The 25393-nt window shown below is 36.3% G+C and overlaps 1 protein-coding gene across 1 annotated transcript in view; it reads right to left on the bottom strand.

Moving 5' to 3' along the window:
- Psa (puromycin-sensitive aminopeptidase) overlaps positions 1-25393 on the bottom strand; it is a 142436-nt gene that overhangs the window by 9717 nt on the left and 107326 nt on the right. Inside the window, exons 12-18 of the mRNA XM_090387786.1 lie at positions 24570-24703; positions 16732-16866; positions 15937-16156; positions 10628-10770; positions 8411-8467; positions 3176-3283; positions 1672-1824 (exon numbers count right to left, since the gene is read on the bottom strand). Coding sequence (XP_090243912.1) covers positions 1672-1824; positions 3176-3283; positions 8411-8467; positions 10628-10770; positions 15937-16156; positions 16732-16866; positions 24570-24703 — 950 coding nt within the window. The remainder of the gene's footprint in view (positions 1-1671; positions 1825-3175; positions 3284-8410; positions 8468-10627; positions 10771-15936; positions 16157-16731; positions 16867-24569; positions 24704-25393) is intronic.

The following is a 25393-nucleotide window of genomic DNA, read 5'->3' as shown; positions in this document are numbered from 1 at the left end:
CAGTGTCTGGATTGTGGGGGATGTTACACAGGTGAGACTAAGTGCAGATTACGTGATAGACTGGGGGCATAGCAGGGCGCTTAGGTTGTCTAATGTCTTGGGGTCGGCCATGGCGGAACATGCCTGGGAAACCGGGCATGGTATAACAGCAGGAGGAGCTGTAATTACAGATAAGGTAGAGAGTTTCTGGAACCGGAAGTGGCTGGAGATCCTAAGGATTTGTTCCTTGGGTGATCACAGTTTGAATAGGGATAAGGGTTGTAGGATTAATGTAATGTTTGAGACCGTTATCCTGGATAGGGATGAGCGTTTTAAAGTCGTACAGCCTTGTGCCACTTCCAGTGCTGATATGCAGGAAACAGAGTATGCGTAGGCACCATAGTACGCCCTGGGTCTGCTGGGAAGGCTTAGTACTTTATAATGAATTGTTGATGCAGCACTACTATGTTGAGGAAGGCAGCAGATACTGCCGAAAGCTTCAGTTTTATAGTAGTACAGGTTTAACGCTTTTACAGTAGTATGGGGTTAATGCTTTTAATGCATAGTATTTTTAATTATACTACATTTTACAGTCGATTTTATGTATTTTATTTATTTATTTTATTTGTAACTTCTATTTTATTTATGTTTATAAAGTTATAATTGGTCAGAGTTGGCGGCATCGATTATGGATAGATTTCCTGACCACAGAGGCCTTTTTAGTGACTCTGAGATTGCACACCAAAGTGAATTTGTATGGTAATAGTGTTGTGTAATGGCCTATTCAGAAGTTATGATTTTGAGTTCACTTCATACAAAAATGTAAAAGACAACTGTTCATATAAAATAATTTGTGTAATGGATGCACATGATTAAGCTATTAAACTATTAGTAAGAAAAATCTGTTTATTGCAAATTTATATTTCATTTGAATTTTTTCAATACAACTGCACAGTGCTACAACTGTGAAGAACCTTTAAATAAAAAAAATAAAAACTCTCCTTTTTTTCAGATACTTGTTTAAAATTTACTCGTGTGCACAATCTCTATGATGGATGATATAAATGCACACGTACCATCAAAAAATCTTGCTTTGTTGTTTGTACAATGTACCATCAAAAAACCTTGCTTTGTTGATCACAGTGTACCATCAACAAAGCAGCACAAACATATAAAAAAGGTGAGAATTAATTATTGGAATCGGAAAAATTTACATTCAAGTGACACCTTGATTGTAAAATTTTACAAATCCTCAAGCATAAGGTCATTTCAAAAATTTCAAAGTGCTTATTTGTAATCACAAAAATGGAAAAACATCAAACCAAGACGTTACACTATTTACTGTAATCTAACTAATGCCTAATGTTAAACAATGAAAAAGTTGGCTGCTGATTATTCTATCAGTGCTAGGAATCCCTGTAACGTATCTCAGAATTATAGCTACTTGTTGAAAAGTTTGGAAAAATGCTTGATGTTTTCCTTACCATTTACAGTCTCAGCTTGAAGGGAAAGTAAAATTAAAGTGTAAGGTAACTCCTAGACTCTCATGATGGAAGACTCTTGTTGTAAATATAAATTTAATTTTGTTTGATTATAACCACATAAATAGACAAAATGTTTTAAGGACAAATGACCCAAGTCAAAATAATTTCTAAACAATAAAGTATCCTTTTACAATAAATTATTATTTACCTTTACAAGTCTAGAAACGAGGAATCCACCCTCATAACGCTCTTTGAGTTCATCTTTCTTTTCTTTTAAGAAGTTCCAAGCTAAATCCCTACCATACTTGGTCATAGCTACAGAAATTATTACAAATATGGTATCTTGGGAGCGGACTTCTGACTAAGAGGGAAAAAATATTAAGTTTAATTAAAATATAATATGATTTAATCAACAACAAAAAAGTAATTAATTTTACATTTTACAATTTTTGAATATTAAAATTCAAATTTAAAGTGCTCAATATTATTAAAAGTTCATGTCCAACATGCTCACCACTCATCAGATGTGACAAATCAATGACCTTCAACAGTTATTTTTTGGGTTGTAATGCATTATAAGGGATAAACTGAAATGAAAGGCAAAATAGGCACTAGTGATTATTTAACAGTGTAAGAAGAAGAATAAAGGATGACAAAAATCAATGACAAGGGTTTGAGGGGCCTTAGATTAGACACAATTCTGAAGAAATTATGTTTTCAGATCAGTCAGCTGCCAAAAGATGAATTCAATACTTTGAACTTTGAAAAAAATATTCAAAGAAAAATAAATTCATGAATCTTCACTTAAGACTCACAAAAAAGGTTAACTAATAAATTCACTTTACTAGTTAACCCAAAATTAATCAGTTAATTTTCCAACGTGAGAGATTTTGTCAATCCCCTATACTGGATGTCAATTTGAAACAGGCCCCAGAACACAATAATCACGTTCATCCTGCTTTGGTTCAAGAGAATTTATTTTTATCAGGAGATTCCATTCTCAAGAAAATGGGTAACATATTTTTTAATAAGGATAGGTGGACTAGAACCAGTGTGTTTCAGCTGAGCAACAACTAATGATGTCACCAATAGATTGTCAGATTTTAAGGCTGGATAAAGAGAGAATTATACATGTAGGGACCAATGATATTAAATGTTTTCGATGATTTTTTGGATAAATATTGGACAGTGGTGAAAAAATGCCACAAGCTATTTCAGAATGTACATGTCAGCAATTCTGTTCAGGTATGATAGGAGGGACTGAATCCTGAAAACCTTGTGGATTAACTCAATGGGGAATCTTCAAGGCTTTTGGGGAAAAATTTTTATTGACTTGGTCTCCTACAAGTAGAAGGAACATATTTTGTAGAGATGGAATACATTTGAACAAAGGTGATGCAAGGGTTTTGCCAATATAATGGAGGAGACCACTAGGGCACTGCTAGGTGGGGAAGACAAAGTTAATTAGGTGTGTGTTTATCTGATAATGAATCAAAGTCACAAAAATTCAAATTAATGGGGAACTGTGACAGCTACAGACTACAGATAAAACCAATCATGTAAGGCTAGCTAATAGGCAAGCACATAACCTGAATAAATTTCTTCCAGAATAACAAGTCCCTCAACCTAAGCACAATGAATGTCGCTAAAAAAACTTAAAATATTTGATTAGTTGCAAATTAACATAGAAATGCTTGTCTGTAAGCACTTACCGACATTGAAAAGTCAAGAACACTCTGAATTAGCGATTTGTTTTTCAGACCGCCCAAGGCTCTTGAAATACGATCCTTTTCTTCAAGGAGATCAGCTTCACGATATAGCTATAATTATAGTTAGATACATTATACATATATATATATAGTTACACTGACTGAAAACACACTAAAAAATAAGAACAAATCAAAGTGGTTATATAGATAAACACTTTGATTTGTTCATACATATTTCTCCATCCTCTCAGTTCAACACAGCACCGCAAACTTATATATATTTTTAAACTTATTTCATGACACGCATGCACACATACAGAATTAGAAATAACTAATTCCTATATCATGTTTTGATTAAATGCTTGTCAGATATCTGAAAATGAAGCTGAAACATATGAACTGTTGTGACCTTTAGCAAAGGCATACGATGCAAGAAAGCAAGCTTATGCAGCATCAGTCAGAAAAAAAAAAAAAAAAACCAGCTCCCATTTCACCCTTCCATTCGTTCTAAATACCCGTCCAGCTCAGCCTTAAATTTATTTAGACTATCAACTTCCACAACAAAAGACGGAAGTCTGTTCCACCAATCAACTACCCGCTGTCTAAAGGCAAATTTCCGCACATCTATCCTACAACTGTCTTTCCTCAATTTGAATTTATGCCTTCTCAGGCGATTATTCTGAGCAAGAGGAAAAATCCCATCAGCATTTAGCATACTCAAACCATTCAAGGCTTTATAGACCTCAATCAGATAACCTCGCACATGCCTGGTCTCCAGACACTGTAATCTGCAAAACTTAAGCCTTTCCTCGTAAGAGCAACCCTTTGTTCCATTTACTAATCTTGTTGCCCTTCACTGTACTCGTTCCAACAGCTCTACATCCCTCTTAAAATGAGGCCTCCAGACCTATATACAGTACTCAAGGTGTGGCCTGACCATTGCCTTATACAAGGGGCTAATCACCTCCTTATCCCTGTTAGAAAAATTCTTGTATATCATTGACAAGGCACCATGAGCTACTCTTGCAGACCGTCTGCACTGCTCAGAAACCTTCATATCTGCCTGCACAAATACCTCCAGGTCCTTTTCATTCTCTACCACTGTCAGGGTAGTACCACAGAGTTGATACATTACTCTGGAGTTACTGCTTCCCATATGTAGTACTTTACATTTGTCAATGTTAAACTTCATTTGCCACCTCTCAGCCCATCTGCTCAACTTTTCTAGATCCTGTTGCAGCAGCAGCAGCGTACTGTCATTAGTGTCTTTAAAAACCCTGCCAACCTTCGTATCATCTGCAAACATGCACATTAAGGCTGAAATACCATCATCAATATCATTTATAAATACAGAAAACAATGGACCCAATACTGAACCCTGAGAGACCAAATAATAACATTAGTCCACAAAGAATAGTGTCCACTGATTACCACTCTGTCTTCTCCCACTCAACCATCCCTTTATCCATAGCAGCAATTTGCCTCCAATGCCACACTGCTCCAATTTGTGCAGCAGTCGACCATGTGCAACAGTATCAAAAGCCTTTCTAAGATTCAAACACAGTGGATTCCGGTTATTTGGGCCACCAGTTAATCGGGGAAAATCTTAAAAAACAGAAACCAATCGAGAAAATAGCCAGGGTTTACTTCACTTAATTGGGACAGCATGCCGTTTAATCGGGGCAAGGGACCGCAGCACTGGAGATTACCCTACGATTGTCTCCGACGGTACCATGGTTCGGTCGAAATTCTGGAGGTCACAACCATAAAACAATAAAAACAATTAGCAGTCACCTGTTTATTGGGCTTTTCTGTCAGTGAAATCTATCATAAACGGACAGTAAACTCGATCTTACTGAATTTGCGATAATACCAACAGCTGGAATTCTGTGGGTTATTATGGTGAAATGTGTTTACACTTCCATGAAATCTTCAATCATATAAAAAAATTAATTTTCAGATCTTCTCTTCATTCCTATTTTTAAAGCTTTGTAACTCGTTACTCCGTTCTCACTTGCACGTATTGTGTTACTTGCAATTTGTGTGTGCCGTGTTCTTTGTTATTGATTGCTTATCTTTTTACTGTTTTAAATTTTAACCCCCACCCACAAATGTCAGTAAACAGAAATGTCAACTAGTTCGATGTACATATTACAGTACGTATTAATTATTCCAATTATAACGTATATTCTTCCGATTTTCATGTATCATTTAATTTTTTAATTGGTAAGGTAATAAAGGGTAAATTTGTGCTTAATATATCTTTGCTTTTATAGCCTGTGGATAATATTCCTCCTATTTTTGCTAATTAGAATCGCTGTTTAATAGAATTAAAATTCAATTCACAAACGTGATCACAATGACCAGTGCTTACTGCACATCGTATAGCGAACGGTACTTTACTATGGTGACTCCATCGTAACGTGATTTGATTGTACAGGGAACCAATTGTAAAAGGGGGGGGGGGGGGTTACATTGTATTTTTAACTATTTACGTGAAACTTCGGATAATTGGGGCAGCCGCTTAATTGGGCCAAAATGCACTAGTCCCAATGTGTCCCAAATAACCAGAATGGACTGTATATGATATCAAAGTTATTCCATGCATCCAGTTCCTTTGTGACCACATCATAGTATCCAATAAAATTGGTCAGGCAAAAAAGACTTATCCTTAACAAACCTATGCTGTGTCCAAGCTATAACTGAAGTCTTGTCTAGATGATTCTGCAGTGCTTCTTTAACCAATGCCTCCATTAATTTACCTGGAACAGAAGTTAAACTAACAGGTCTATAATTACTTGTGTCGCCCTTTGATCCAACTTTGTGAATTGGGATAACGTTTACAAATCTCCAGTCCATGGGTACCTCCCCTGAGTCCAATGAAGCTCTCATTATTATGGCTAAGGGTTTGCTTACTTCCTTTGCTGCTTCCTTTAATATAATTGGATAGATCCCATCCACCCAGGGTAGCTTTCTTATGTTTATCTTCAATAATTTCTCCTCCACTTTCCTCTCGGTTATTACAAAATCATCTAGCTCACTGCCAGAGTTTAATTCACCTCTGGCATTCCCCTCCTGAATAACTCCTCATGTATGAATGTAGATGCAAAATACTCATTTAGTTTGTTAGCCACCTGAGCAGGATCATCAACAGTTGAACCATCGATATCCAGTGGAACAATCTGATTCATCCCTTTCCTTCTAGAGTTTACACAGGTAAAGAACTCTTTGCTGTTTTTCTTTGAATCCTTTGCCAAATATTTCTCATAATCTGCCTTTGCCTGCCTAACTTCCTTCCTTTGTGTCTTGGTTACAGACCAGCTTATATCTATCATAGGCTTCCACATCACCCATTAATTTATATGTATCCCATGCATTTTTCTTCTCTGCCACACGTCTCATTAGTTCATCTGACATCCATTTAGGCATAAACCTTGAACAATATTTCTTAGTTGGTATGTAAAGCCTAGTATCTCCCAAGATTATTTCTTTGAATGCTTCCCATTCTGAATTTGCTGAAATAACATCATCTGTTGGTCCCACTGTATAGAATTTAAATAGTCTCAGACCTCGTAGTCGCCTCACAAACATGCTGATATAGAAAACAATCATTCAATAAATCCATAAAAGCCTTGCTAGCGTGTGAGTGATCAACCCACAAATTCCAGTCAATACCTGGGGAAATTAAAATCCCCCATTATAAGATCTCCAATTTACTGGCCCACTATTTCCCTGTACAGTCTTTTATTATACTCATCGGAGTCATTAGGCCAATAACTCACTCCTACTCTCAATTTTAATCTCCCAGTGCTTATGTCACACCAAACTGACTCAACACGGCACTGTCCAGCAATGTCAACTGGCTGCACTTCCTTGGATTTTGTTTTTCTTAACTAATAGCATAACCCTTCCTCCCTTCCTACCCTGTCTATCCTTCCTGTACACATTGTACTCCCCAAATTTCAGTTCTGCGTTCCTTATATCTGTGTGACACCACATCTCTGATATACCAACAATACTGCCTCTGATGTTTTGACAAACACCTCAAATTCATCAAATTTATTTACCAAACTCCTAGCATTGGTGTACACGCACCTGTTCCTATTCTTAGCTACCCTAACACAACCCACGTGTTTACTTGTACTGCAATGACTCCCAGCAGTCCTGGAAATCCCCATTGCCTTGCTTTCCAGGCTGCTTCTCATTCGTATAGAAGCAGTGGAAGAGTCACTTTCAGCTCTGTCAGTGGTACTGTTAATCTATTAGTCTGTGTATCCCCCCAAGCTAGCAGTTTTCTGACCCATCTAATACTGCCTTGATAATCAGCAAATATTCTTGCACCCTTTCTATTTAAGTGTATCCCATCCTTGTAGAAGCAGTCTCTCCTGTTAACAAGCACTGACCAGGCCCAGAACAGGACCAAGGTATGTTTGCCAGGGGCAAAGGTTGATGATGTAGAGCAGATATCATCTTTTAAGGGCACAAAAGGTGATATTGTTGTACACGTTGCCACTAATGCTATTAAGAGTAGGAGAACTGGCGGAATTACTTAACAAGTACAGGTCACTGTTGAAAAAAAGCCATGAATTAGGGTTGAATTTGAAAGTGTCTGCAATTCTACCCACACACAATAGGAGGGAGTACATGATGAGAGTCTTGTCGATGAATTCGGTACTGGAGAGATTGTGCAAGGCTCAAGGGTAGAATTTTTCTGAGCCTGGTCTGTGCTTGTTAACAGGAGAGACTGCTTCTACAGGGATGGGATACACTTAAATAGAAAGGGTCCTAGCATTGGTGTACACGCAAGTATACACGCACCTGTTCCTATCTGATTAGCCCAGTGATTAAGGTGCCTACCCATAAAGTTTGTAGATCTCAGTTTGAACCCCATTGAGTAAGATTTTTTTGATTATTGGTAAGGGTATCTAATCCACGTGTTTTACAAGTTTGGCAGCTCCAGCGAACGCAAGTTTTTAGCTATATTTAGCCGCTTTATTGACTTAATTGTTATATTAAATTATTTTCTATAAGTAGCTTATAGACCTAGTTAAGATCCTTGGTTTATTCTGAATTTAGATAGCGAGATTCTGGAAGTTAATTGATACTTAGTGTCCGTAGATTTGCCGTTTGTAACTTGCCGCCATTGTTATACAGTACAACTTTATATCCCAAATATTTAGTGTAATCTCTCAAAGCCAGTTAAAATAGTAAAAAAGTAAGATTTACCAAAGTCCTTACCTTAAGCATAGTTTCAAATGTCTTCTCATCACCACTCAATGCTGCTGCTCTGTACACCTATAATAAAGGTTGAAAAAGTTGTTAAAAAAGTAATAATATAATTCTTTTAGTACTCATTTTTTACACTATATTACATGAGCTGAAGTTAAAATTCATTCAAACCTGTTTTGCAAAATATTCCACTAAATTAAAGTTAGCACATAGTAAACTCATTTTCTTACAGCTTATTTTTGATTCATTGTTGTTATTGGAACAAAGGCAGCTAAAGGCCATTATGTGCCAAACAATGGTAGAAAATAACAGGTGTCATTAAAAGTGAGATATGCATTATGTAGGATTTAGCATTATATTCTGTCATAGCACTGTATCTTTTTTTAGAAAAGTAGAACTGCATCGAAGTCAGATCCATCATCTACAATTTGTTTCAAAGTAGGAGTGATTTGGGCTGCATGCCTTGATAAGAATGCGATTTGCTGTACTCCATTATAGAGAGGACAGTCAACTATGATGTGCTGGATTGTGACTTGAGCATGACAGAAAGAAAATAAAAGTGAGTAAGATTTGTTATTTGGTTTATAGGAGCATTAGCAACCAAGGCCATATTGCTCCGGGAATATGCGGTGGTCATTTCCTGACCTTTCCGCATCCTCCGTATTTGGTGGTGACGGGCTCGAACCCCGGTCTAATCAAGAAGCATGTACTACGCACTGCTGCTCCTTCCCACCTGGCTACGGAGGCGCCTAAAGTGAGTAAGATGGGTACAATCTATCCTTAGTCTTGCAAGCGTGACTTCTTTACAGTTCAAATAGAAACCGGTGGCCAAGGCTGGAGATTCAGTTTAATTTAAAAAAGGAGTTTGTTGCAGTCTTGATTTTGCCAGATGGTTTGCCAGTCATTTATACTTCAACTTATAACAAGACTTTTGTAGTCAGTGAAAGGGATTTTAAAAGCATAACTAGTTTCACAATGGATTTGGCTGCATGGTCAGCACTCTCCTTGTCAGGTATTCCAATATGGCTAGGGACTCAACAAAATTTTACTACTTTCATCTTCTTAGCTAGATTAGGCAGCCAGTTCTGAATATTATGATGTAGGCAGTTGCAATGTTTCTTTGGTTACTATAAAGTGAGAATGGCACTGAGAAAGTTAGTGCAAATAACACTATCAGTAAATTGGCTACTTGTGTAGCATGTAGTTCAGCAGTAACAATGCTACACTCTAAAAGGTAACTGATTGGAGATTATGGAGGGCATGATGGGTCAGTTTTGGAGCCAACTATGCACATCTGAGTATATGATTCATATTTTGCTATTAGTGATTTATGAAGCTGTTTTATATTCCGTTGAGAAAGCTGATTGCTATGAGAAGTTGCCTATAAGCTGTACCAGAAAGATTTCTGATACAACAATCAAATAAAGTATTTAAAGCACAATGATTACTACATTATAGGCAAAAGCAGATTCCAACTCCATTTTACAGTAATCAGTTTTGTCTAACATTATTATATAGTTATAAAATAATCTTAGTTATTATATAACCCTATTATAATAATAATACAGGATAGTTTTCTATTCATCATACTATTTCTTTTTGAAGTTTCACAAGCTACAAACTTTGAGTACCAAGAACATCATTACTCTGTAGAAAATGGTTTGGAGATTTGTTTGGCCACACTGAATACTGCAGGAATTGTTCTGGAGTTCCTGGATGAAATTTTGACAAGGTGGTTTCTAATTGCTACCCTGGGGTGTATGGCAAAGGATTGGCATGGTTTCCAATGTCACCTGATTTAAACTCATGTGACTTTTTATTTCTGGGGTTATCTCAAAGACAGTGTTTTAGAGGAATCCACAAACCGCTGAAGGAAGTAACCGAGATAAAAAATTTTCTGCATTGGAGGAAATGTCAGAGCATGTCCTTTACAACTTCATACTCTGTGGCACATTGTTGTTTGTAGTTTTATGGCACTAAAACTGCTTCGGCTATATTGCACCTTGTGGCACATTACTGATAAACATGAAGGACAGGTTGAATATGTGGCATGAATTTTCCAACACTGCTGAATATAGGTTCAAATGCTAATATCTGTTTTCTAAACATTATTTTACATTCTTCAGAAGAATAAAATGAGACAATGAATACAAAATCACTGTAGTGAATTAACTGTAGTTATATACAGTTAATTCAAATTTAAAAAGATTAAAATTATACCCTTACCACACTACGAAGATCAGCATGCAAGATTCCAGTCCCATTGGCATGGGCTTCAAATCGCCGTTTAGCTTCTGCAAGTACAGTTTCATCTTCAAAAGTAGCAAGCCTACCAATAGCAAGACTACGCAGTAGGGTATCCAAGTGTGCTAAGGGAAAAAAAGTAGAGAGAGGGAGAAAAAGAAAATAAGAAATATTGGAGTAGCTTTATTTGAATAAAGGAAAGCTATGCTTAGTCACTAACAGTATGAAATAATAAACATTTTCTTCAACTTAGAGGAAATTCATTTAAAGGTGATCAACTGCCTCAATTAAAATAAGAAGTAATATACATTCACTCAAAATGTACTAAAATAAGTTAACTGCACCAATATTCCAAAGAAATAACTGCTTGGGTACAAAATACTTGCTCAGATCAAAAATTTGGAAAACATTTCATTCTAAATAAAAATTTAAAAATTCTAAGTTCTAAAAATTCCTATGTACAGAAAAAAAGCAGTTAATAAGTGTCACTCAAGGTATGTGATTAATGCATTCCTGGGAATCAGTGTAAGATGAAACAATGCACCTCAAAAATATTCCCACAGAAAATAACAAATTAAGGCTGGATTATAATATGAATTAGCTATTTTGGCATTTATAAGAACAACATTTTTCAGTGGGAGCTTGTGCACCACGTAGTCACTTGCAGCAATAAAGTACTTTTTCACTGAACAAATGAACAGAATCACTCTCTTGTTTTAGACTCCTCATGACCTTAGCGGTCCTTCCGTTCGTTCCAAATACTTGTCCAGCTCAGCCTTAAATTTATTTAGGCTATCAACTTCCACAACAAAAGATGGAAGTCTGTTCCACCAATCAACTACCCGCTGGCTAAAGGCAAACTTCCTTCTGATTCTATCTAGTTTGGTGATTTACTTCCAAAATGAAAGTGAAAGGTTTTCAAATTTTCAAATATTGGCAAAATATTTAACATTTAAGTATTTAATACTTAAATATTTAATATTTAAGTGAATTGCTTTCATCTGAATTGCAATTCTACATTCTTTTTCTTAAGGAGTCAATGTCTTCTTTCAAAAATTTGGGATCATGAAATAGATTTGGGCATGAGTCAGTGCTACTCGCTGATGATCGCTTGTTGTACCCTTCAATTTGGTTACCAAAACGTGCTCATATGGCTTTATTCACCACGTGTAAATTCTTTAAATTTACACGTGGTGAATAAAGTCTATTTAAACCACATGGTGGTTTAAATAGACTTGCCAGGTATTGCTACTGTTCTATCAGTCTTAAGTGCTGTTCTCAACATTTACCCCAAAAACAGCCAAAGTGTACACACATTCAAAATCTTTCCTACTTCAGTGGCATGCATTAACTGTTTAAATCTATCTTTCCTTTTAGTATTTCTTCTCAGATAGTAGTAAATGTCTATAAGGACAGCCTATTACAACCAAGTGCTCAATCTCCTCTTTTAACACCCTTATTACTCCAGTTTTTAGGTCTATCGTAACACGAGTATTAACAACACAGACCCCAGATAATTAAAAAATATATATAAATAAAAATGTTTTCGGGTTGTTCAAAACAAGCTGCCTAATGTAATCTGTGTACCACCTTCCATTACTGATACTGAGAGCAGGCTGCATTCGATTTGAACGCATGCACACACACGCACACATTTTTTCATATATGAAAGTGCCACCACAATATGGGATGTAGCTTGAAATCACTTTGATTACTGCCATCTGTAACAATTGAAAATGGCAATTTTTCAGTCATCACTAGTTCTTTCCCTCTCTGTCCAATTTCACTAACAAAGTAACTGTTACCTTTTCTAGATTTTACAACACATGGAAAATCTGGTTAATGTTAACAAGCGGGTACTGCTTCTGACTGATTGTTGCGAGTAGCAGTGGTTGACATGCCTAGCTCGCTATGGTTAGTCTTAGTTAGGATGTTTATTCCCCCATTGCCACTGTTTTAAAATTGGGAACTTGTCGAAAATCTTGTGTATATGTATTCTGAAATTTTATATTGTATTTCTTTGGCATCTTACTGAAAAACATTAATTACACTCACATGTAACAAAATCTTTTTTTTTATGTGCGACCAAAAGCAAATGCTATTTCTCACAGTCCAACTTCCACATACTCCATGCAATGTAGATTAGCACACTTGACAGCATTTTGTTAACAAAAATAAATAGAAATTTGCAATTCTTAAAAAAAAATTCTGAAATGAATGGCCAAGCTGTAGTTTTCTGTTTTTTTGTGAAAAAGATGTAGGAAAAAACTGTTACAATGATGAGATGGAGTAGGGATTAAACAAATCAAAAAGACAGATTATCCATTGCAAGTCCAGTACTAGCTGGTATGTACTAATGTTATTTTTTATCCTTAAAAGGAAATTTTATTTATTTACTAAGAATTATATTAAAAATTCTTTTAATTTATTTTTCACACTCTTAATGACGGTTTGAATATTTAAATATCAAAAAACCTAAAAAGAGATTTACACAAAAGTGTTGCTTTAATCCTTTAATACTTTATCCTTTACTTTAATAAATTTAAATAATTAGCCCAAACATATTTATATAACTTAACACAGAAAAAATATTAATGAAGAAAATAAACAAAAACTGTGGTTAACAAAGAACCATGTAATCAGTCAGTGAATGGAATAGAGGTACATATAAATGGTAAATAAATGATAATGAATAAGACTTGCTTAGTACTATAAATAAGCAATGCCTGCCACAGATTAATTCCAAAAATGCTGATAAATTAACATAAATTCCATAAATAGTAAGTCACATGCATAAAAATTTGAGCTTGGTCAAATTAAATGCTGTCAAATACTTTTGATGATTTTTTTTTTTTTTTTTTTTGATTTGGTAGTTGTTGGCGCATCGGCTTCTGTGGCCATATTGCACCTCCCAAGGTTTTTGCAGTACTTTGATCCAAGCCCGAGGCGGGAATTGAACCCGCGACCTTTGGGTTGCCGGGCAGGTACTTTACCCACTCGGCTAGCCCGGTCGGCATACTTTTGATGGGCTTGCTTCCATTTTCATCGGTGAACAGTACACAAGGTGGGAGCCATAGGCTCTCAAGACTGGGTCAACAACAATTACAAATTGATATTTTTACCTTTAGAATTAAATTTTGTTCTTGGCTTTTCAGATGAGTTGAAAATTTAAACACTTTCACTTCTACTCAATTCAGTGCTATCACTGTCACTCTCCTTGTCATTTTCTTCTCTACAATTCTGTGATATTACATCATCTTCATTAACATCCATGGGTATTGGATAGCTAGTACTAAACCAAGATATCCTTTAACAGCATCTAAACTAATATTGCTCTCTCTTTTTAGAAGAGCATGAGACCTTGACTGAAAGCCACTCAAGCACTACTTTTATCATCCAGCCCTCTTCCTGAATTTGAATAATAATTCAAATGGATAGCAATTTCTAATACATTGAACTGAATAATTTCCCAATAGCTGATAAGCATACCACCATTTCTTTCTCACACAAAATAAAATACGTATTCATCAATTTTTGGATGCCAAAATATTTTACTATTTTACATAAGCAACCAATTATTTTTAAATAGCATCATAAGCGCATGCACATTCCATTCATTTTTACACCACTTGTTTCAATGTGGTCATTCATGTCTATTTGCCATTTGTAATATATTAGGATGCCTGATGCGGCAACATATCTTTTATTTACAAATTTGTTAAAAACACATTTACTGATAATAAAAAAATATATAAATAAAAAAATAAAAAATGCACATATGTATCTTTAATTCCAATTTCACTTCAGGTTCAAACTAATTGTGAATCACCACAATTAATTGAAGCTAAAGTATTATCTCTTGGTCATAACAATGAGCTATGAGCTCAAACACTATGAACATACACTGTGTTGCCACTTTATTAGGTACACCCTTACTGTGCACACAAATGGTTTGTCCCACAAAGTTGCAAGTCACATGACCACAGTTGTGGATATAAATGCAGCAGAACAACCTTTCTAGTATCAGTTAAGCGTACAAACAGTAGCAAAAATGGGGAAAAGGAGTGATCTAATTGACTTCAAACGTGGCATGGTAGTAGGTGCAAGACGTGCTGGACAAAGCATCTCTGAAATGTCAGTTCTCCTGAACTTTTCACCTACCACAGTTTCAAGGGTGTAACGAGAATGGTGCAATGAACAGAAAACATCCTCTCAACGGCACTCCTGTGGAAGAAAATTGCTTGTTGATGAGAGAGGTCAGAGGAGGATGGCTAGAATTGTGCAAGCAAACAGATGGGCCACAATGTCGCACACCACGTCAGAATACAACCTTGGTGCACAGAACAAAATATCGTAACAGACAACTAGTTGCACTTTGTCGCGAAAGGGCTACAACAGCTGACGACCACATCGTGTACCTTTGTCTTCAATGAAGAACAAGAGAGCACGCCTCCTGTGGGCACAGCAACACCAGCACTGGACTATCGAGGATTGGAAAACAGTTGCTTGGTCTGACGAGTCGAAGCTCCTGGTGCATCATGTTGATGGAAGGCTCAGAATTTGGTGAAAACAACATGAATCCATGGACCCGTCATGTCTGACGACTACTGTGCAAGGTGGTGGGTGCAGTGTAATGGTGTGGGGAATGTTTTCTTGGCACACGTTGGGTCCATTGATATCCATAGATTCACGTCTGAATGCCACATTGTAACCTAAACATTGTTGCTGACCAAGTGCATCCATTCATGTTGACAGTTTATCCTCAGTCAGATGGTTACTTCCAGCAGGAAGTAACACCAGTGCACAAAGCCCGAATCACTATGGAATGGTTCCAAGAACATGACAATGACTTTTCTTTGCTGCAGTGGCCCGCTCAGTCCACTGATCTTAATCCTATTGAACATCTTTGGGATGAGCTGGAAAGGGCTGTTCACTGCAGTCCTACACCTCCGTCGAATCTCAAGGAACTGCATGACACCCTCATTTCTGCATGGTACTCCATTCCTGCACAACGTTTTCAGCACCTTGTTCAATCCATGCCTAGATGAATTCAGGCTGTTTTGAAGGCTAAAGGAGGCTCAACACGTTACTAGGTAGGCGCACCTAATAAAGTGGCAGCACAGTGTATATACCTGAACTGGATCTAGACAATCCAATGATAATTTCATTTTTCCCTTTAGAACCACTTATAAGTGACACCTTGACTTTAAATGCATCAGTTTTGCATAAAAGAGAGTATGCTTTATATTAAAGCAAATACAGTAATATGACATGTCAAAGAAGCTACTTACATTCCCCTTCCACTGGTTCCCATCCCAACCTGGAATGTATCTTGCCTAACAACTGTCTACCATATGCATGAAAGAGAGAATGAAAATCTGTATGAGAAAGCTGCATATTTAGTTTTCCTAAGCAAGCATTGATAGAGTTCCACACCGTATAGTTAGTTTCATTAGCAAAAGCCTCCATCAGTTTTAATACTTCAACTGTTGATGTTCGCCCTGCTTGCACCTATTAAGAAAAAAAAAAAATTAAAAGGAATTTTACAGACTGAAACTGTTTATAAAAAAAAACCAAAGTAAACAAACACATAATACACGAAATAGAAACAGTTTTGATGAACTTTGACTGTTTATAAAGGACTAAACAATTAAAATTTGAATCTAAAATGCTGAGGAGTAGATTTAAAAATTTAATGCAACAATACATAAACATTATTATAAAAATACCAAATTATATCACTGGAAAATAGATGAACCTCAGTTTTTTCTGAAATTTAACAGAATGTATAAGAATACATTAATTGTCTTGGGTATATTATATATCCAAGACAATTGAAATATGCAAATAAAAACTGTATTATTATTATTTTAATAATCCAAAGGTGCAATCATGATTGAGACTTTAAAAACTGTAAACTGCATTATTTCAAAATATTTTATATTTACAAAGAATGCAGTAACCATTCTTTGTAAGGATGATGACAACTCAGAGTTGGTGAAATACCAATGTGTGAACACATTTATGACAAAAAATGAATGTTTAATAACAAAGAAATTTTAAAGCCCATTGTTCTAAAAACTCACCAGGGCAAAAAGATCATTCTGTAATCCTAATCTATCTAGTGGAGGAAGTGTTTGATCCTTGATAGCAGGCAATAACTGGCTCAACATATCTGGAGTATACTGGCACCTGAAGAAACCTACAGTTCCTGGGTTGATCTATCATAAGAAAGCAGAGGTGAGAGGGAGAGCATAAGTATCAATTTATAATTTTAAAATAAATATATGCAACTTATATACACCGTATGATATACATTGTGGGGTGGGAGATGATTATATACTTCTAAAAAAATGAATGAGAAAGTGGTGGGTGTTTTCAAATTACAGCCAAGGTAACTATAACCATTTGTATAAAAAAGATCTAGGTTATTAACAAGCCATTTAGAGAACTTATCAATAACTCTAGTTATTTTCTTCCATTTTTCCTTCATATGAATTACATATTTGATGGTTTGAAAGTCAAAACATGCCTGGTCAAGCTATAATATTTTTCCCACCATACATACTTACTAAAAACAAATTTTTTGAGTGCACTTATATATGGAGTATATATTTATTCAGTGGATCTCTTTGTTTCTACTACCTGAGCAAAGCACACTACAAACATATACAAGGTTTACGTTTATTTATTCAGTTCTTTGCTCCTTTCCCACTAGATGTGCTGCATGCATGTATGTGCACGTATGCACATGCATGCACACTAATGCACTAAAAACAAACATAGGTTTGTGTGTATTAATGAAGAAGAAAAAACTCAACTCAAAATTAAGTAAATTCATACTAAACATATAGGTGCAAGGGTTAATAAACATCTCTAGTCAGCAAATCTTATCTTAGGAATCTTACAACTACAGACTAAAAAGTAGTTTCCCCAAAAAAGTATGAATTCAGTGCTCAAAATATTTTTATAACTTCTTTCACCACTGTTATTATTTTATTTTATAGCTAGAAATAAATCTTTAGTTTCCAGAATAAATACTTAGGATTTTTTTTCTCTTTCTTTTTCTTTTGGCATGGTAGCTATTTTACTGCAAATCTGCCCACTATCAACTCAAGAAATGTTTACCCAAAGTTCCCAGGTGACGTTCACATATAGGTAGCCATAACATTGGATTTATGTAGTATACTTTTTTGGGTGGGGAGAATACAGAGAGAAAATGGATTAAGCGGCTGATATTAAATTTGGTATAAATAAAGGTCCCTAAGAATATCCTAAATAAGCACTAACATTAAAAATATCAGCTGCTGTTCCAAATTTACAGTGATAGTTCTACAGTGTGGAGCTAATGAAATCCGAACATCTGTTGGGGGGGGGGAAGGAGTAGGATCAGAAATAGACCTATCAAAAAAAAAAAAAAAAAAAAACACCACCCATACCCCAGAAGAGAATTTGATACTGTTTCAACTTTTCCTTCTTAAGCAAGGCCCAAACATGCAAAACCCATTTATATATAGAAATAATTTGAGATCTCATATATATATATATTTTTTTGTCCTCGCTTTTTCCCGTTATATATGGGGTCAGCGTTTTTATTGTTGTGGCATGCAATTTTTACGGCCGGATGCTCTTCCTCGTGCCAACCCTCACCCTTTATCCGGACTGGGGATATGCGGTGGTCATTCCCTGATCTTTCGCATCCTCCGTATTTGGTGGTCACGGGCTCAAACCCCGGTCTAATCAAGAAGCATGTGCTACGCACTACTGCTCCTGCCCACCTGGCTATGAAGGCAGCATATATATATATAAAGGACAATTTTCTATTGGTCCAATTTTAATTAAACTTGGAATATAAAATTTTGTGAAAATCATCCACTGAGAGTTGGGTTCTTATATGTGGACAGGTGGATGGATACACAAAAGCAATAAGTAGTTTATGTATTTGTGAATGCACCTAAAAAAAATAAATATATATATAAGTAAGTAAATAAAAGTTGTAGAGATAAGAGAAGTAAGTAAATAGCGAGAAAGAAAGAAAGAAAAAAAAAAACAGGAGTTAAAAAAAATTAATACTATATACACATAAATATTTCTATATATATACACATATGTGTATATATATAGAAATAAGTCAATATTATATACAAAACATATACAGGATTGTTAAAATTAAAGTATCCCCATGTAAAGGGCTCTGGAGTGAGTTAACGCTCATACTGAAGAGAAATTTAGACAAGTACAATAAAGAATGTGCTTGCCATTTATTGGAAAAAAAAAAATTAGTTACAAAATTTGTCACTGTATGGCACGTAACTATCTTAGTTATGATTATGCAAATAATGTGAGTTATTTGCATAATCGTAAGTTATTGCAACAGCTCCACTACTCAGCTCTACTGTACTGTATAAAAGCAAAGCAGTCCCTTCAAAATCATATGGTGGATGTCTGCCTGCTCTACAGCAGCAATGCCAACAACGTTGCAGGAAAAGGCACTATTAGTGAAGCTGTACTATCAGAACAGCAACAATGCAGCTGCGGCTATCAGAGAATTCCAGCATCAGAAGGCGTGAACCTATGACTGTTTGTGCTGTCCGCAAAATGATTGTGAAATTTGAAGCGACAGGACATCTTGGTGTTCAACCAGCTAGAGGTCGAAAACGAGTAGACTCCTCTCATGTTGAAGATGTGGCTATGGCTGTCGTGGATTTATCAAGTCAATCTCCATGTGTGTAGCGCAAGTGTGCCAGCTGTTTCTCATGAGGTGGGCATGCCATATTCCATTGTAAGGCTAGTAATGCGTCAGGTGTTACAGTACTATCCTTACAAGATGCATATGCTATAGCAGCTAAAGCATGGTGATGCAGATATTCGTTTCACATACGCACTTCAGTTTCTGGTGCGAATGACAGTGGATATTACTTGGCCATGGAACATCCTTTGGAGTGATGAAGCACACGTATGTTTAAATGGACAAATGAATATGCACAACTGTCGCATTTGGGCAACAGAAAAACCCTAGAGTTATCCAAGAGGTCCCATTGCATTCTCCAAAAATGACAGTGTGGTGTGGATTTATGGCCACATTCATGATTGGGCCATATTTTTTTGAACAGGTAACCGACTGGACCCCGCACCTGTTCTGTCACTGGCAATATTATGAAATGGTGGCAAATTTTGCAATACCAGAGCTGCAACAACGTGGGTGCCTTCAGGATACCATATTCATGCAAGAAGGTGTGCCACCCCACATCCATCGTTGTGTCCAAAGATTGCTAAGGCAACACTTTACAGATGAACGGGTCAACATCTTGGCCACCCCGATAACCGGACTTTTTTGAAGAACCAGGTGCATTGGGAAGGATGTCAAACTCTGGCAGATCTGAAGGACAGCATTAGACGTCATGTGCTGGCTATTCCAGTTGACATGTTACGTTCTGTTGTAGAAAATGTTCTTTGAATGGAAACTGTTGTTGACCAAAATGGAGGACACATTGAACAACTGTAGTGCTGTTCAAGTGATTTGTATTGCCACAGCGCCATATAGTGACAAATTTTGTAACTAATTTTTTTCCAATAAATGGCGAGCGCATTCTTTATTGTACCTGTTGTCCAAATTTCTCTTCAGTACGAGCCTTAGAACTTGCTTCAGAGTCCTCTACATAGGGATGTAGAGGACTCTGTAGATACTTTAATTTTAACAACCCTGTACATGATTATATCACATAATCCTGGTGCCGTTTTCAAGTGTCAACCAACAGAATTGCATGATAAGATGACAATACAGTGTCTCTGTTTCTAATATAAAGTAGTCAGTTCTGCTTATAATGTGGTACATGCGTTATGGCATTTCGTGCATTAAAAACAACAGGGCTCATGGGAAAAATAGGGAAAGAGGCAGAGCACTCAAAAAAAAAATGTTGTCTGGTAAGTAAAACACTAAAAAAAAAAATTAGAAACCCCAATAAAATTGCTAACACATCTTAAATTTCTAATAAATAAATAAATATTACAGTAAATATAGCACTTTACCTTAACAAGATATGAAGTTTGCTTGTTTGAAGTGGGTGTGTGGCGAAGGGCTGTAGCTGGTGAGTTATAGTGACGAGGTAGCAGGAGGGTTATCATTCTTAGGACAAAATGTTATACCCAATGCAGAAGGGTGTGATTCACTGTCCTGCTTTTCTTTCTTCTGCACTGGTTTAAAACAGCTATCTAGCTTTTGTTGCTTTTCCTGCCTCCTTATTTCATACAGGAGCTGCCTGTATGGTTCCAAATGGGTTTGAATGCCACCAAGCACTATCCTACTACATTCAGCATTATAATCATTATCTTCAATCCACTGCAGGTGCTTTTCAATTTCACTTAAAGCAGCTGATAACTCTACTGTTTTAAGTTCTCGTGGGATAGCCTGCTGGACTTCGTCATCATCCTCATCTTGACTTTCCACTTGACTGGCTGCAACAAGTTGTTGCAAGTCTTCAGTAGATAGATCCTCATTGTGAGACTCTAGAAGCTCTTCTACATCTTCATTTTCTACTTTCTTGAAACCAAATTCTTTTGCAAGAGCAACAACACAACCTGCTTTGATTTGTTTTAGTTGCTCTGAAGATGCCTTCAAAATTGCGAATTAAATGAGGGATAAATTCCGCCACACATGATTCAAGCAGTCTTTTGTAACATTATTCCAAGCTTCTACAATCATATCAAAGGTAACTTTGATGTTAAATCGCTTCCAAAATTCTATAACAGTTTGTGCCTTGTCACCTTCAGTAGCAGCAATTAACATCTTGAATGTTCGCCTTAAATGCTGCTATCACACCCTGGTCAAGGGGCTGTAGTAGAGAGGTTATGTTCAGAGGTAAAAAGATGAATTTGATATTCGGAGAGAATTCAGCAACCATCTGAGGATGGCTTGGTGCATTATCAAGAATTATCATTTACAAATGAAAAACCTTTTGTGGCAATGGGAAATTGTGGGAGCGAAGTTGAAAAATATGTGATTAATGATATTGAAATCTCACAAGATCATTTAACGAAAAAACTTTCGAGCCTACACGCCAGTAAGGCTCCTAGAGTTGATGGAATATACCCTATAATCTTAAGGGAGGCGGCAAGTGAGTGCATTGAACCATTGAGGCTAATTATGCGAGCATCATTAGACTCTGGGCAGATTCCGTTGAATTGGAAAAGTGCCAATGTATCTCACATACATAAGGGTGGCTATAAGAGTGAAGTGGGAAATTATCGACCTGTCAGCCTGACTTCAGTGGTAGGGAAAATCATGGAGGCAATGATCAAGGGTGGAATTCAGGATCATTTGGATAGAATTGAAATTCTCAAGGATACTCAGCATGGTTTTGTAAAGGAAAATGATGTTTAACAAATCTGGTTCGCTATTTTGAAAGGATCACTCACGAGCTGGATTTAAGGAATAATTTGGACATTGTTTATTTAGATTTCAGCAAAGCTTTTGACTCAGTCCCAAATGAGCAGTTGCTTTATAAGCTGGAACAGGTTGGAATCACTGGGAAAATCCTTAGATGGATATCAGGAACGCTTCAGGGCAGGAGGCAGAGGATTGTGATAAATGGCTATTCCTCAGATTGGGTTGATGTAAGAAGTGGGGTTCCCCAAGGATCAGTATTAGAACCACTGTTGTTTTTAATTTTCATAAACGACATCGATGAAGGGATAGAGGACGTGATGTCTAAATTTGCAGATGATGTCTAAATTGGTAGAGTAGTTAATGATCACTGTCAAGCTGAACTTCTTCAGAGAGACCTAGATAGACTTCAGGAATGGTCAGAAAAATGGCAGCTATGCTTTAATCCAACTGTAAGATATTACACCTGGGACACAGTAATTCCAAAATAACTTATTCACTTGGTGGTGTTCAACTAAACTCAGTACTGGAGGAAAGGGACTTGGGTGTTATGATACAGTCAGACATGAAATTCTGAGCATTGTAAACAGGTTGCAAGGAAGGCCCATGGTGTCCTATCAATGATCTATCGAACTTTTGCAAGTAGAGATAGGGACGTGATAATCCCATTATATAAGGCTTTTGTGAGACCACACTTGGAATACTGTGTTCAAGTATGGAGACTGCACCTAAAGAAAGACATCGAACTTCTTGAAAGGGTGCAAAAACGGGTAACTCGCCTGGTGAGGTCGGCAAAAGGGCGTCCTTATGAAGAAAGACTTCGAATATGTGGGTTGCAGAGTTTGGAAACTAGATACCTTAGAGGAGATTTGATTGAGGTATTTAAAGCTCTAAGAGGCATCAGTAAAATAAATGAGGACGAAATTTTCAAGATTATAAATGATGCTAGAACTAGGGGACATAAATTCAAGTTACGGGGGGAAATGTTTAGATTGGACTGCAGGAAGTTTTATTTTAGCCAGCAAGTTATAAATTACTGGAATAAGTTGCCTACATGGGTGGTAGAGGCTGACAGTTTGGGGAAATTCAAAGGTCATCTGGACAGTATGTTCGGGTGAGGGAAGCACATAGGATGATAGGTTTAATTTCCTTTTCTTTTATTATTATTATTATTTTTATTATTTTTTTTTATCATTGTTTTATTCGGGTTTTTTTTTTTTTTTTGGCTGGTGCAGCATAAGCTGTTATTTGGTTTTTTTTTTAGGAGCATTAGCAACTAAGGCCATATTGCTCCGGGGATATGCGGTGGCCATTCCCTGACCTTTCCGCATCCTCCGTATTTGGTGGTCACAGGCTCGAACCCCAGTCTAATCAAGAAGCGTGTCCTATGCACTGCTGCTCCTGCCCACCTGGCTACTGAGGCACCGCAGCATAAGCCATAGGCTTTCTTGCACCATGCGGCCATTACTAATACTAATACCAATTATTAGAATTTTAAAGCATGGATCACTAGCATAGCATAGATTTCCCATCCATGCTAGTGATGGCTCTGGATATACATATGTAAAGCCCTGGATATAAATATATCCAGGGCTTTACATATACTAGCACAGATGGGGAATTGCACTCCTGGATAACCTGAACTCCAAATTTGTATTCTTCAGTCATATACTGTTCACTTTCCTAAAACTAAAATTTTCCACACCCTGGCCTATTAGTGTAATACGAAGGCAGGAGTGTCTATTTCTATCCTAATTACTTACCTAATTTTGCCTCCTGTTAGCTAAACCACTATATTATTGCTTATAAACACAAAAATATAAATAAGTTTTATATACATTTATATGTATTTCAATGTTATTTCTAGGCTTATACACATATCGTGTTCGGTATACAACTGCTACCTAGTTGCTTCTTGCAACTATTTCAGCCATTAGCCATTGTCTACTAGTTTTAGTTTCATTGTTCATTTATGTATATAATTATTTTTGGGGTCCTCTATGAGCTACTGAAAACGTGAGTTGGCCTACAATATCACCTGTTATCTTGTGAATACACTGATTGACAACAGTGTCTCTCTGACCAATACAACTACAGTAAATGAGAAATATAGCTCTCACACATTTAACAATTTTTAAGCTTCATAAACTTGTATGTATTGCTGCACAGGTCGCTACGTTCAGCTTGGTGTTGGGTTTTGCGTTCACCCAGTGTTACTGTCAGACAAAATCGCGCATGCCCCAACACGAAAATCATGTTATACTCTTATTATTCCCTAATCAGCCACGTTAGAGCAAATTCGTGTAGCTAAAATGCATGTTATAGCAGAATTGACTACACACACACACACACACACACACACACACACACACACACACACACACACACACACACACACACACACACACACACACACACACACACACACACACACACACAATGAGGCAAAGGTGTTTTGCAGCTTTTAAATATTTCATTATTTTAAATCTATAAAATACGCTGAATTGCATGACAAAAAGTTCACAAAAATTATGGTCATACCTTAACCCAATGTTCATTGTTGACATTTTGTAGTACTACATTTGTGGAAGGATTATTCAGCAGTACTTTTTGGATTTCCTTACCAGGAGCAGCTGCTGTACTAATACTAATAGGCACCATCCACTGAGTATTGTCTATGATAATAATAATACAAAGACATATCATTAAAACAGGGAATCAACTCTACAAATAATAAAATGCTTAAGTTAGAATTTAAATTTAATAGACTGTGTGCATACAATTAGAAGATCATAATGCAACCTTTATATATATATTTCTTCACTTCAAAGTTTTACACATTATGGGATAACACAACTGATTTTATGGGACTATGACTATGCACTTATAAGTCAAAACCACTTACAAGTGTAAAATCATATAAGCATACTTATAAGTGGTTTTGCTGTTTTTTTTTTTTTTAGCAAATACAACTGAAAAAGCTACTTATTTATTAAAATCAGTATAATCTGATTTCATTAATTTTTCTAATTTCTGTATGGCCTATGATCAAAATTTTCTTAATCATGTATATATAAATATATATGTGTGTGTGTGTGTGTGTGTGTGTGTGTATACAGTGAAACTTCCCTTTAACGGACAGCCATGGGGAACGAAAATTTGTCCGTTAGAGAGAAGTGTCCGCTAACAAGAAGTCTGAGGGAGAAAAAAAAAAAAGAAAAAGAAAAATCGTTAAACGTTTAATGTAAAATTAAATTAAAATATATACAGATTTTGAACAATATTTTTGTAAATAATATACAATTACATACACAAGAGATAAAGAAAAATCGTTAAACGTTTAATGTAAAATTAAATTATATTAT

The sequence above is a fragment of the Mastigoproctus giganteus genome, chromosome 13 (assembly GCF_048544385.1).
Source record: "Mastigoproctus giganteus isolate SK-2022 chromosome 13, ASM4854438v1, whole genome shotgun sequence".
NCBI lineage: Eukaryota > Metazoa > Arthropoda > Arachnida > Uropygi > Thelyphonidae > Mastigoproctus > Mastigoproctus giganteus.
Note: the sequence above shows the minus strand (reverse complement) of the source record. Positions and strands in the feature narration are given on the sequence as shown.